At 41.9% G+C, this 14,489-nt stretch overlaps 1 protein-coding gene across 7 annotated transcripts in view; it reads right to left on the reverse strand.

Annotated features, from left to right (window-relative positions):
• The window catches only part of TEAD1 (TEA domain transcription factor 1), a 305,630-nt gene that overhangs the window by 31,035 nt on the left and 260,106 nt on the right, over positions 1-14,489 (reverse strand). For all 7 annotated transcript variants that reach the window (XM_043969521.1, XM_043969524.1, XM_043969523.1 and 4 more), the window contains one exon: positions 4,193-4,366. In XM_043969521.1, coding sequence (XP_043825456.1) covers positions 4,193-4,366 — 174 coding nt within the window. The remainder of the gene's footprint in view (positions 1-4,192; positions 4,367-14,489) is intronic.

Here is a 14,489-nt window from a genome sequence, read left to right on the forward strand (position 1 = left end):
CAATTCCTTTGAAGATACAAGCATCTGTACAAAGCTGCCTCTGAGAGCCTCATTTGGAAAACTTCAGTGCTGAGCCCAATGCTACCCTCTCTTCCTTCTTCTCTTTCTTCAAGACTTAAAATCGATGCCATGATTTGGGAGGGGAGGAAATCATTTTTCCAAGAGGCCCCTCAGTCCCTACATTTCCTTAGTCTTACCAACTTACTCCCCATACCCCAGCAAAGCAAATGCTAATTTATTGTGCCACTTGTCTTTCTCAAGGGAGGATGAGAGAATCCCCATCCTTTTATCTCTAGTATTGGGCTCTCCCCCTTAGAACAAGAGAAATCTACACCTTTCTCCTTTAGCATGAGAATTCACCCTGAATATTTGAAAAATCATACGAGGGGGCAGCTAGGTGGCACAATGGATAAAGCACTGGCCTTGGATTCAGGAGGACCTGAGTTCAAATCCAGCCTCAGATGCTTGACACTTACTAGCTGTGTGACTTTGGGCAAGTCACTTAACCCTCATTACCCGGAAAACAACAACAACAACAACAAAAAAAACATACGAATACAGACCTCGGTGGGGATCTAATCTGACACCTTCATTTTATAGATGACGAAAGTGAGGCCTAGGGAGGTCGCATCAGAGATGGAATTTGAACCCTGCTCCTCTCTTTCTAAGGGCAGTGAGGTGGTATGGTGGATGGAGTGCTGGGCCTCGAGTCAGGAAGACCTGGGTTCAAATCTGGTTTCAGACACTAGTTGTGTGACCCTGGGCAAGTCACTTAATACTGCTTGCCTCAGTTTCTTCATCTGTAAAGTGAACTAGAGAAGGAAATCACAAGCCGCTCCAGTATCTTTGCCAAGAAAACCCCAAACGGGGACACGACTGAAACAACTGAACAACAGCAAACCCCAAATACTGAAAAGATTTGTTAAATTAACAAATAACATAAACAAAATTACAAAGACAATGCTTCAAAGGAGACGAACTTTTCAAGTACTTTAGGAATACTACAAAGGTGAAGCAATTTGCTCACTGTCATAGATGGAATAAGTAGAATGTGACACCAGGTCTTAGCTTCAAGTAAGATGAATTTTATGATCACAGTTATCAAGATTTTCACCTGGAGGTGCCATGAGAAGTCATCTAGTCCAAGGTGCTCACCTTATGAATGAGGAAAACTGAGACTCAGAGAGATTAAATAATGTCCTTGAGTCCTCACAGTAACAGAACCTAGATCTGAATTCTGTGTCCGTGTCCAAATCCAGTCATGTTCCCACTTCACCATTTACTGTCCTTACCACAATAAATATTTAAAATTATGCTGCTCTGCAAAAGCACTTCATAAACCATAAAGAACCATATAAAAATGAGTTTTAATCATATGGGGTTCTCGTATTGAACGAAAACACGTAAAGTACTCTGCAAACCAGAAAGCACTATGTAAATGCTAGTATTATTATTACATTATTCTTCGGCATATTAAATCACTGGCTGCTGCTGACGTAAGTTTTTAGATGTGGCTGTCTAGCATGCAACAACTGGGCCGTACCCAACACACCTCTGAGCTGAAGCCCATTAATTTGTAACTCCTTGGCCCCATCTATGAGAATTCGTCAAGCATGCTGGTCATATAAACAAGTCCAGGGGAATGTTTAACCTGCTAAAGAGTCAAAGTAAATAAGAGACGCCCAAGTACTTTCCAGGCTACTTCTGCAGCAACCGACCTTTGTCTATAATCAATGTTCCAATGAGAAGTGATTCCTACGGACTTGCTGAAGCAGATAAAAGAAAGACGCACAGGCAGTTCTTTACAAAAAACTCCTCCACCGTTTCCATTTGTTTCATTAATTTCACACTTGCTAAATCTTCCAGCTGTCCTCGCTCCTTGTTTCTCAACCCATGTTTACTTAAGGCCTCAAGCCTCATGGGTCAGTAATATAATATTTCACTGCATTTCTCTCCCCGCCCCCCATCCCTTCCCCACCACGCTGATGAACATCTCCCTATCTAAACCACTAGGTGGCAGCTCCCAATTTGAAAAAAACATCTCTGTTGGGCATTTATTTATCAGCAAGAAGCATTCTTGTGATAGTCAAAGGTTACTTCACAATTCAAGTCACTGGGTTTGTGGAAAACCTTAGTCCAAAAGCTGACACGCTGACACAGTAAAAGGAAATTAAACAAACCAGGCATCTGCAAGCTGCGCTTAAAGGGCTTTATAACTTGGAGTTCAGTTCACACGTGATCGAATGCCTTTCTTTTTATCCTCTGTAAAGATGGGGAAATGGAGAAAGACAAGCTGAATGGACTTGCTCAGGGCAGAGGTCAACAGGATCATAACCGGGAAGAGTAAGCAGGCGTTTAGGGGCTGGAATATTTGTCTCCCTTCTTCTTAACATGGTTTTGGTGCCTAGAGCACAAAATAATTTTTAACTTTTGGGGGGCTGCCTGTGAGGCAGAAAGCACACACACTCAGTGAAGTCTACCAGCTGTCCAAGTTCCTTATTTCTCCAGGCATATTTATTTACTTAATGAGGAGAAGGGGATTAAAAATGAGGCTTGGTGTCCCCACCTGTTCTGAAAACCCTCCCTCAAATTCACTCAGCCAAGACTGCATCCTGAGTCATTGGACAAAGATCCATTTGCAGCATAAATAAAAACCATTAGCTCACCTCTACTTCCTGCACAGGCAAACAGAGAAGTTAGTTCTCCTTTAATCAACACTTTTTCCTCAATAAAACTGTTAATAAATTTGAAGCAAACTGGTCTTTGGTCAAGAAAACCCCACCACGTAGTATCATTTGCCCCATCGAAACACTGTTCTTATGGGATGAGCTGTCCCTCTATTATGCACGTCTTCTTCTGGGACAAACTGGTGGTGTTTGGCAGAGTACGCATGTTTCAAACTGTCCCCCCACGGTACATATGGCCGCATCTAGCACAGTATCCCCTTTCCTCCTCTCCTTGGAACATCTAATATTGGAGTTATTGTCAGAAACAACTCAGACCTTTTAGGAGATTGTGGGCGTTCAGTGGGAGGAAGGAAAGAAACTGTGAAAGGCAGTATCCCAGGCCCTAGGGAGCTGGCACAAGGACTAATCCATGCCCCCATCAAGCAGATTTTTTAAAAATTCACTTTCTTTCCTAGCCTGAATGCTACCAATTCAAGATTCACTGAGAATTTTAACAAGCTTCTCTTTTTTAAAAAATGTGGCTACTTCTGGGGAAGGATAAGGGACTTTTCAGTGGCTAAAAAATAAAGTGTTATCTGTGTGACCTTAGGCAAATTATTTTATTTTCAAAATTTCAGTTTTCTCATCTGTAAAATGAGGGGCTGAGACTAAATGATCTCTAACATCCCTTTCAGCTTTAAATCTGATCCTAAATCAGATTATTTTTTTCCATCCTGATGCATTCCACAAAATCCTAATTGCAAGGACCTAGAACTCCAGGCTAGTACTATCAGAATTATAGTACATTTATATCATGAGTTAAATTGGCATGTATGTGAGGGATAATTTGTGAACTTCAGCATACAACCCACAGTACTCCCCAGTGGGGCCCAAACCAGATTAAAATGTAATTGGGAGGGGCAGCTAGGTGTCAAAGTGGATAGAGCACCAGCCCTGGATTCAGGAGGACCTGAGTTCAAATCTGAACTCAGACACTTAACACTTACTGGCTGTGTGACCCTGGGCAAGTCACTTAACCCCAATTGCCCCACAAAAAGAAAGAAAAAAAAGTAATTTTAACAAAATAAACAAACAAAAAAGAAATAAAAGAAGAAAAGATAAAATTACATTTAAAAACTACATCAATATGTGGCCTATGAGGATTCTGACAGATGGATTAGTGACCCCCTTTTCTATTTGAGTTGGACATCACTGATGTATAGTGCTCTCTATCACCCCCAAAATGATCAACACTTTAAAAATCCATTTTTCTGAAATTGAGGATTGCCAACACATAGTAGGAAATATGGTTTTCTTGCTTTTATGTGTTATAACCCTTACCTCAGGCAATCCCCACACTGCCAGACAACCAGAAAAGACCCAAGCTGGTGTTGATTGAGAGATATGAAAAGAGATGCACTATAATGCCCCTTACCCAGGGACCCCCTGCTACATGGGCTTCATCACAGAACACACATATTCTGACAAATCTATAGAAACCACCCAGCAGTTGGTATCTTACTCACCCAGAACTTGACAAGGAAGAAGGCATTCTGAGGCCCCTTTCCAAACAATTCCTTTAAACCACCTTTCTTTTCAGGAAATTTGTCATAAATCTGACGAATGTCCACTGATTCAAGCAACGGGTCACTGTAAGAATGGTTGGCGTGGCCGATGTGCACGAAGAGATGTTTGTTGTACTGGAAGAAACCAAGAGACATGATGTTACCCCTCACAACCCACTGCAGACTCAAGGGGCATCACTGGAATATTTTGGGGACCCCATCTTTGATTAAACCAACACTCCCCTTCCCCATAGGCAGCATGGGGGAGCCTTACAAAACCTGTAAAAAAATGAGTTAGCAACAAAGATAATCTTTCTGCCGTCACAGATGAGATAAAGGAGTCAGGAAGACCTGTACTGATCTCAGACACTTACTGGCTGTGTGACCCAATGCAAGTAACTTAATCTCCATAATCCTTAGTCTACCATCAGTAAAATGGGGATTAATAATTTTATCTACCTGTTGGGTTGCTAGGAGGAATAAATGAGGTAGAGATTTGGCAAAGTGTTTTGTATCCCTTCAAGGGCTATATAAGTGTTGAGCCAGTATCATTAAACCATAAAAACTGGCTTGGAGTTTTCCCCCTGTGACTCAGATGATAGCTTTCCTAGAAAGAATCTAGGAACCCCCATAAAGAGTCTGATAGAACATTAAGGGTGGGGTTAGTTTGGTTTTCTTTTTTAAACAAAGCAGCAAAAATTCAGAGTTTAATGCAATTTTTTAAAAGTATGCAAGTAGGGGCAGCCAGGTGGTTCAGTGGATAGAGCACCAGCCCTGGAGTCCAGAGGACCTGAATTCAAATCCAGCCTCAGACACTTAACACTTACTAGCTGTGTGACCCTGGGCAAGTCACTTAACCCCAATTGCCTCACCAAAAAACCAAAAACCAAAAACAAACAAAAAAAAAAAGTAGGCAAGTAACACACAATTATCATTTCTAAGAGGCTTATACAGAATTCCATCTCCAACCTACAACAGTTTCAAAGACGTGGTCTGAGATGACAAAGGTTGTGAGGTTTGAAACATGAGGTTCTGCTCATGTTTCACAAATAGCCAGGCCAACAAAGTCACTGATGTTTGCTTTGGTTCCCATCCTTCACAGGGTTGTAGTTTGGAGGAGCCACACTTGGATATTCAGTTAAGGTCATCTTGGGGAGAGTCATGTGCCTCTGCTCTGGTTCAAGCTGAGACGGATAAAGCGCCTGACCCACCACCAGCAGGGCATGTGTTTTAAGTTGTCTCTTCAGAAGGATGTGGGCAGTTTTGATGAGTGAATGGACACCACTGGGGTGAGAAATAAGGGCACTCCTGCTGGTGCTTATTCTGGGAAGGCCAGGGACCTTCAGGGGAAGGAGCAATGCCTATATTTCCTGATGGTCAGCATCAGACATCAGTCAGATGGTTAGGGTAAGGATGAAGATGTAGCCAAGGAAAAGAAAAGGACCACACAGCAGTACAAAAGAAAATTAGGCAAAAATCACTGTTTCCCCAATTGGTGCCCAACTTCCTCTTTTGTTGTGGTCAGTAATACAGAAGCAGCCACAGCAGAACTACTGGGGATTTGGAGCACAGAAAAGAGATTGATTATTTGCCCTCTAACAGAGATAAGGAGAGGATAAAGAAACACAAATGGAAATGACTATGTGAGATCAACTTAATGCCTTCCCTCAATGGCTTTAAGTCCCAACTAAAATTCTACCTTTTTACAGGAAGCTTTTCCCAACCCCTCCTAAATTCAAGCGCCTTCCCTCTGCTAATTATTTCTTATTTATCCTGTATCTAGTTTGCTTTGTGTGTTGTCTGCATGGCATTTCCCCAATTATATTGAAACCTCCTCTAGAGCCAGGACTGTCTTTTGCCTTTTTTTGTGTCCCCAAGTGCTTAGCACAGTGCCTGGCAAACAGAAGTTATTTAATAAATATTAAATGACTGACTTATTCTAAATCTTAATAACCTGTGAAGAATGGAAATAGGGAACTTGATTCATTCCCTATCAAACTGGCTCCACCAGTCCCTAGCCTATCTGTGCATGTCTTTCACTATGTGATTATGGGGAAGTCACTCAGACTTTCAGAGCCTCAGTTTGCACATCTGTAACACTAGGGGTAAGGGATGGTGGTAATGATATCTGTACTACCTCCCTCACTATAAGGAAAGGACTTTCTATGTCTGAAAGCTTGATATTGATGCAAATTATTACTATTCTTGGTTGGAAAGGGAAGTGTTGAATGTCTTCAGACTGTTTTCCCAACTATATATTTAAACCTTAAAAAGAAGTCAAAAGAATGAAGAGTTATAGGATTTGACAACTATCCACTCAAACATTTGATTAAGATGGTTATGGAAAAGGAAGCTGTTGTAGCTGAGAAGTGACCCAAGAGAGGGTCTTAAAGCTCCAGGGATATAGCCAGATGTGGCAAATCATCTTTATATGAGGATACTACTAGCCAAATGAGCACCACAACACTGAATCATGGCCCTCGTGAGTCAAGCACAAGGTCTGAAGTCAGGAAGACTTGGCTTTAGATCTTACCTTGACACTGACAACTGTGTGACTCTGGGCAAGTCACTGAATTTCCATTTGCCTCAGTTGATAGCACCCCCAATCATGAGTGTAGGGTGGTTGTGAGGATCAACCCAAAAATCAGAAGGATCTGAGATTCAGAAAAGTGAAAATGATCCTGAGGTTTCTACAGAAGTTCATCAGAAGGAAGAACCCCACCTGACAGTTGTAGGGAACAAAAATGCATTTAAGGCTTTATTTCAGATGGGACCCTAATGATCTATGAAAATCTTCATGTTTCTCTCACATTGAAAGCAAGTTAAAAAATGTATTCAGGAACACAGGTAAGATCACTGAGTCTTCCCAGCTTCGAGGTACCCAACAGTCCCAAAGGCAGCTGTTAACAGTTGTCTGTAGGTCCTGCCAATGAGCCAGATGCTACTGCACCAACAATTCCAGCATGCTATAGCAGATGGACAGCTGGGACACCACCAGGCTATATTCTTAAGACAGAAATGTATAATCTGATATGGGGGAGGGGTATGCTGTGGGTTGTAGGTGGAGAATGGGGATGGAGCACCCACACAGGGAGTGCTGGTGATTACATTTCTTCATGCTGCAATAAATGGATTTGTTGTTTATGCCATTTGTCAGGGCAGTTGGACCATATTTGTACACAATGTTAAATCATGATGGGGTCCTAGGCTCCAAGAAATTTAAACGGAAGGACCCAAAATGTCTCCTAATGAAATCACTGTGATTTAAGTGGAGATCAAAGCAAGTTCCAGACCAAATGGAGGGGATCCATTATTAATATGGCATTACTATTCATGTCCCAATCTACATTTGGGGAGGGGGAGGGACTCTGGAGGAGTTTGCATGGGGTGGGGGAGAGAATACAGCTCCCCTCCTCCACCTTGCCCTACCCTTCTTTAATCTCTATTTTCTAGTACTGTAGCATAGACAGTCTTTTAGATCACCATTGTTTAAGAATAGCACAGTCTCCATAGGGAAGGAATAGAATAGGCACCGGAAAGAGATCCCAAGAGAGTGGCTGCGACTAACTAGGACCAAAGAACAAAGGATCCTAAAAAAATGCCTTCCCCTCACTCTTTCCTTCTTGTTCTACTTCTTTTATCTTTAAAGGAAAAAAAAAAGGAGCCACTTACTCTCTCCCCAGTAAAAAAAAAAAAGTTTCTCCAACGATGTACTGTCCCTGGCAGCTGTTGATGCAGGCTCTCCTGCTTCCCAGAAATTTGAGTTTCTGTTTAGCTCTAACAGCTGACAGAGGAAAACCTTCCATCTCTGAAGAACCCTAGTGCAGCAACACAGACCTCAGAGGAAGCAAACCAGCTCTTCAGGAAGGGAACCGGAAAGCATCGAGTCTGGACAAGTCTTTCCCTCTAGAGTAATTTAGCAATACAAAGGTGTCCCACATCTCCTAGCCTGAAGACAGTTCCTCTCTCTGATCTAGTCTTCTAAAAATTCCAAAGATGTTAAGAATGCAGCGCAACCCATGAAAAATGCCTGTTGTCAGATAATAGCAAGAGAAAATGTATAATCCACTTAGGAATTTAAAGGAACCAAGATAAATAAGTAACTTGTGTCAAGGGATGCTAGCAGACAAGTTGTAACAGAGAAAGAAGAAAAATCAGCAGTACTCATTTTTCATCACTAACTCAGACGCCAGTGTGATCAAGACTGTTGTACTGAGGAGCACCTATTCTCTGAGAACAGCAAGGCAGGGATCGCCTGATGATTCAAAAGACTTGCTAGAAGACCTAGAGGAATGAATGGATAACTTTGTCAAAGCACAGCTGAGGGGAAGTTAAAATGTCATGAAGGAATGAATGAAAATGCACTTAGCAAATGCTTAATTGCAAAACGCTGTGGTAATTGCCAGGGAAACAAAGAGAAAAGCAAGTACAATATCTGCTCCGGAGCAGTTCACATTTTGAGAGGGGAAAATGTTTCAGCTGCAAATCCGATTGCCAGGGTCCTTTTGGGGGGCACCCCTTCAATTTACCCCTCCCTTTTCCTCTGCAGTTAGAAAATGTTCAATTATATCATCTGTGAATTTGAGGGGGGCAGAGATTCCGTGAATGTGCATATGCAACTCTGGGAGTTACTTTGCAGATTTCCCATCACTGTAACCCACTCCCCAATCACCTCTATCTCGAGGAATCCCTAAACATCTTTTAGGTCTTAGGGAAAGCATCAACTTTACTTGAAGCTTATTCTTCTGTCCCTACTGAGTAGTGCCCTCCCTATTGCAATCTGTCACTACTGCAAATTACCTCCTCTGTACTTGTCGTCTGTGTGTTGTTTTCTCCCAACAGAATGCCAGCTCCTTGTGGGCAGGGATCATTTCCCTTTTTGTATTTGTAATCCCAGCACAGCACTGTGTACCACATCTACCAGGCACATACTTAATCAAGGAAAAGATATAGGAATAGCCAAGTTCTCTCTAGGCCAGCAGGAAAGCTGCAAGGATCTGTTTCTCTGCTTCTCTTTCATTTTTGAGAGCTTTTCCTTCATCATCATTCCTATCCCTCCCCCCACCCCCCAACTATCTGATCAAGGACAACTTCTCTTGCTTCCCTGGAAAAGCAGGAAGGGGACTTTCCCATCAGCACTTCTCACCAGAATGACCACTGTCTATATCCATGGTCTACCCTCCTGGCTAGTTCCCCAATGAAGGGGTGCACTCTGTATTTGGATAGTGTCTTTCCAAAAGGAGGCAACCTTCTGAATGGACACCCATGCCTAAAGTACCAGAAGGGAAATATCATTGGGAAGGCTGATGAGTTGGGTCCACCCTGATCAAGAAAGAAGATGTACACTGGCTGGGCTCCAAGGTGAATTGGAGATAAAACCAGCACTTCCAGATGCTTTTGGCTGTCCTATCACCTCATTTTAATGAAGAAAGTAGGTTAACGCCCCGAAATATTTCACACCAGTCAAAGGAGAAGGCTGAAGCAAGAGGTGCAGTGGGGATAAGCTGGCTCACCCTGAACTCTTGCTTTCTCTCTGGTTGAAGGGCAGAATGGGTTCATTTTTCAGGACAGAGCTGATAACCAACCTGCAGGTGCCTTATACCCTTGGGGAGAATTACCCTGGAAGACCACCCACCCACCATGTTCCCCAGTGAGAACATTCTTTTAAGCACATGATAAAAACCTGGAGCTTCACTACCACAAACATAAGGTGCCATTCACAGGCAGTGTACTATTATGGATAAAGGGCCAACCCTAGGGTAGGGAAGACCCAGGTTCAAATGCTGCTTCTGACATTTACCAGCTGACCACGATAAGGCACTCTGAGCCTAAGTTTCTTTACTTCGAACAGGATAATACACACACACACACACAGAGAAAGAGAGAGAGAAAGAGAGAGAGAGAGAGAGAGCAAGCCACTGTACAATTCCATACTCTTTGTTTGTTTTTCAGGGCAATAAGGGTTAAGTGACTTGCCCAGGGTCACACAGCTAGTGTCAAGTGTCTGAGGGCACATTTGAACTCAGGTCCTCCTGAATCCAGAGCCGGTGCTTTATCCACTGTGCCACCTAGTTGCCCCCATAATTACTTTTGCACTGGCCCTCCCTATCTTCATCACCACTCTCTACTCCTGAAATATTCTCCTTCTTCAGCTCTGTCTCTTAGAATCCTTAGTTTCTTTCCTTTAAGATTCAGCACAAGGGCCACCTTCTGCAAGAGATCTTTCCTAAATGCCCTAGCTGCTAGAACCTTCCCTTCTGAGACTAAGTTCTATTTACTCCATATGTATCTTGTACATATATAGTTATTTCCACTGCTTTCTTTCCAATTAGAATGTAAGCTCCTTGAGGGCAGGGGCTGTTTTTACCATCTTTTTTTTTTTTTTTATCCCTGGTACATAGTAAATGCTTGTTGACTGCCTATATGACAAGGGACTGTTGTGAAAATCAAATGAGATAATGTATGTTAAATATCTTTACAAACCATAAAGTACTTCACAAATATAAGGGTTCATTTAACAACCACAGCAGCAGCAACAATAAAACACACCAAAAACAAAACAAAAACAAAAACAAACAAACAAACCTCACCCCTAAACCTATCAGGATGTCTTGAATCTTCCTGGACTAAATTCCACAGAAATTACCAAAACTATGGAGTGAGGTATATTTGTTTACCTCATCAAAGAGTGGAAAGTGCTTTTCGATATTTACATAGTCATATGGACTACAAGTATGACAGACATATGATGAACATACAAGAATGCTAAACATTTGTATGATGCCTTATGTTTGAAAAGCACTTTCTCATCCCCTCACTCCCCCCCTCCCCACAGACACACACTTCCTAACTGGAACCTTACAATCACAGGAGAAAAATCACATTGATATTATTACTCTCCATTTTCCAGATGAAAGAAGTTAGGCTTAGAGGGGTTGGGTGACTTGTGCAAGGTCACAAGGCTAGTAAATTTTGGACAAAAGGACTTCACTCTAGTCCTCCTGGCACCATGTTTTCTATCATGTTTAGTTGCAATCCTACACTGTACATCAAATATGTGGTGTTAGAAGGAGAATGTCCAAGGCTAATGTACTATTTTACAGAAGGGTCTAAAGATAAGCATTACCTAAGAGGAGATTTGTGTACACCCCCTTCGTAGGCACAGTGACTGATGAGGCAGCCACAGAAGGCGAGGGACATGGTGGTACTGCATGTGACTTGCTAGCTATGGGCTCACAGAAGGTATAGCTGTTAGGAAGAACCAGGATGCCCCAGAGAGAGCAGAACTCATTGTACCACTGGGAAAAAAATCACTGTGTGATGATTGAATCTGTTCTTACTCATGGAATGCATCTGGACAATGGTTATACCTTCCCTGCTCCAGAGATTCCATTTCCAAGAAGGCTACAGGCCTTTTTAACCTTATTGCCTCCTTATTTCCCTTTACAAAAGCTGGCAAGAATTATTTGGCTTCTTTTTTTCTCTCCCTTCAGGTACAGTCAATAGGCTAAAGTCACCTTTAAAGAGCCCACAGTCTGAATGGCCTGGCTGGAAATTAGAGACTTTGATATGAAACATGTAAAAAGCCCATTTTCAAATGTTACTAACTTATAAAAAATTTCTTTCAGGCTATTAGTCATAGTCTCTTTTGTTTCCCCTTGTGTTTCTAGTAGAGTCGAGTTTCACTGCATTATTCTGACTTCCTTGATTTTATACCAACACCAACAACTACCAAAGTTGGAGGAAGAGCACTTCCCATTGAAACAGTTACTGTCAGCAGAGGGAGCTCATCACACTTATTTTCTTCTCTCCACGACCTCAGAAAGAGTGCAGACCATTTCATTTGCTGATCACAGAAATGGGACAGTTCTGTGAATCCATCTGTCCCACATCAAACCATCCAAGGCACCTTCACATTGAAATGTGCCTCTAGGGCCAGAAATCAGACAGATTCTAATTACCTTTTCTCAATATTCCTCCTTCTTGATCTCTTCACAGTCTTTGACACTGTTTATGACCCACTTTTCCTGTATCCTTTCTCCTCTCTGAGTTTTCATGATACTTCTCCACTGGTTTTCTTCAGTCTCCTTGGCTGAATCTTCCCCCCCATCATGCTCATTAACACTGGATGGCCCCGAAGGGTCTGTCCTGGTCTCTCTTTTCATCTCTCTCTACATTATCTCTCTTAGTAATCTCAATAGCTCCCACTGATACAATGACCATCTGTATGCAAATAATTCTCAGATCTATTTATCCAGTCCTAGACACTCTTCTGACCTCCCATGGTCTCACATCACAAACGACTTATTGAATATCTTTAACCGATTGTATATATCAAACACAACGGTCTGAGAGATCTCATTATCCTTCCCCCACTAAACCCTCCTCTCTTCCCTATTAATGCTGAAAGCTTCCTTCCAGTTATCCCGGTTTCCAAAATTGGTGTCATCGTTGGCTCCTCACTCACACTAACCATGCATTTAAACTGCTGCTGAGTCATGTAGCTTCTCCCTTTACCAAATATACACATCTCCTTCTTTCCACTCAAACAGCCACCATCTTCACCTCCTGCCTGGACCACTGCAATAGCCAGCAGGTTGGTCTGACCATGTCACCAGTAGCAACCCCTCTCCCTCCATCTCAATAAACTCTTAGTTGCTCCCCATTGATTACTTCCAAGATCAAATATAAAATCCTGTTTGGTATGTAAAGCTCACCATAAATCTTGTGTTTCTTCTCCTCTCCATCTTCTTATATGTTATTTTTCTCTATGTCATTTTATGATCTAACAATATCTTCTGTCTGTGCTTTTTTTTTTTTTTGGTGAGGCAATTGGGGCTAAGTGACTGGCCCAGGGTCACACAGCTAATAAGTGTCAAGTGTGGGGGCAGCTAGGTGGCACAGTGGATAAAGCACCAACCCTGGATTCAGGAGGATCTGAGTTCAAATCTGGCCTCAGACAATAGACCCCCCTAGCTGTGTGACCTTAGGCAAGTCACTTAACCCTCATTGCCCCACAAAAAACAACAACAACAACAAAAAAAAAAAGTGTCAAGTGTCTGAGGCCGGATCTGAACTCAGGTCCTCCTTACACCAGGGCCAGTGCTCCATCCACTGCACCACCTAGCTGCCCCATGTCTGTGCCTTTTCAATGAGTAAATTGTGTCCCCCCCCACCCCCCTTCCTGGAATGTTCTCCTTCCTCACTTCCAACTATGGCTTTCCTAGGCTCCTTCAAAAATCGGTTCAAATCTCACCTTCTGTAGGAAGACTTTCCTAGTACCCCCTAGTGCTGGTGCCTTCCCTGTGAAACCACTTCCTATTTACCCTGAACATATCTTGTATGTACTAGATTTTTGCATGTCAGGTCTCCCATTACAATATGAATGCCTTAAAGAAAAGAGCTACGTTTCTGCCTTTCTTTATATCCACTGAGCTCAGCAAAATGTCTGGTACATAATAAGTATTCAATATATGCTTGCTAACGGACACACAACAAACATTTGAGCCACATCCAATGACAAAATTCAGCTAAGTTCTATCAATAAGGCCTGACATTTTTAGAGTGTTTGATTTTTTTAATTAGATTTTTCATTCTTGTCTTTTGTTTTTACATTATCTACATTTCCAAGGATATTTCTCCCTAACCTCTTCAAAGTCATTTCTTTGAATGACTGAAGAAGAGAAACCAGGCTAATGCCAAAAGAAAGAAAATGGTTTTATAAAACTAACCAGCATATTGAAAAAAATCTGATGCAATACACAGTATTCCACAACTGTAAGTCCCCCACCTCTGCAAAGAAGCAAGGGAAATGCCTTATCATATGGCTTCTTTGGGGACCATTCTGTTTCTTCTTTTAAAAAAAAATAATTTTGTAGCATTTTGTTTCAACTATTTTGTTGCTGCGGGTCTAATTTTCTAGTCACTGTATAAATTGTTTCCCTAGTTCTACTTACTTCATTTTGTAGTATGTTATATAAGTCTTTTCAAGCTTCATGTTATTCCTCATATTCATTGCTTATGGAACTGGTAACATTCCACTGTAATTTGTGTATATACTTTAGCCATTTTCCAATCTGTGGCCATCCGTTATTTTTTTCTTTTTCTTTGTTACAATGGAAAAATGCTGCTATAAATATTTTGGTGTGCATGAGGCCCTTTTTTGGCGGGTCATTAAACTCTATGTAATATATACCTAGTAGATAAATCTCTGGGTCAAGGGTATGGATGGACATTTTAGGCACTTTCTTTAGTAACT

This window comes from Dromiciops gliroides, chromosome 6 (genome assembly GCF_019393635.1).
Source record: "Dromiciops gliroides isolate mDroGli1 chromosome 6, mDroGli1.pri, whole genome shotgun sequence".
Classification (NCBI taxonomy): domain Eukaryota; kingdom Metazoa; phylum Chordata; class Mammalia; order Microbiotheria; family Microbiotheriidae; genus Dromiciops; species Dromiciops gliroides.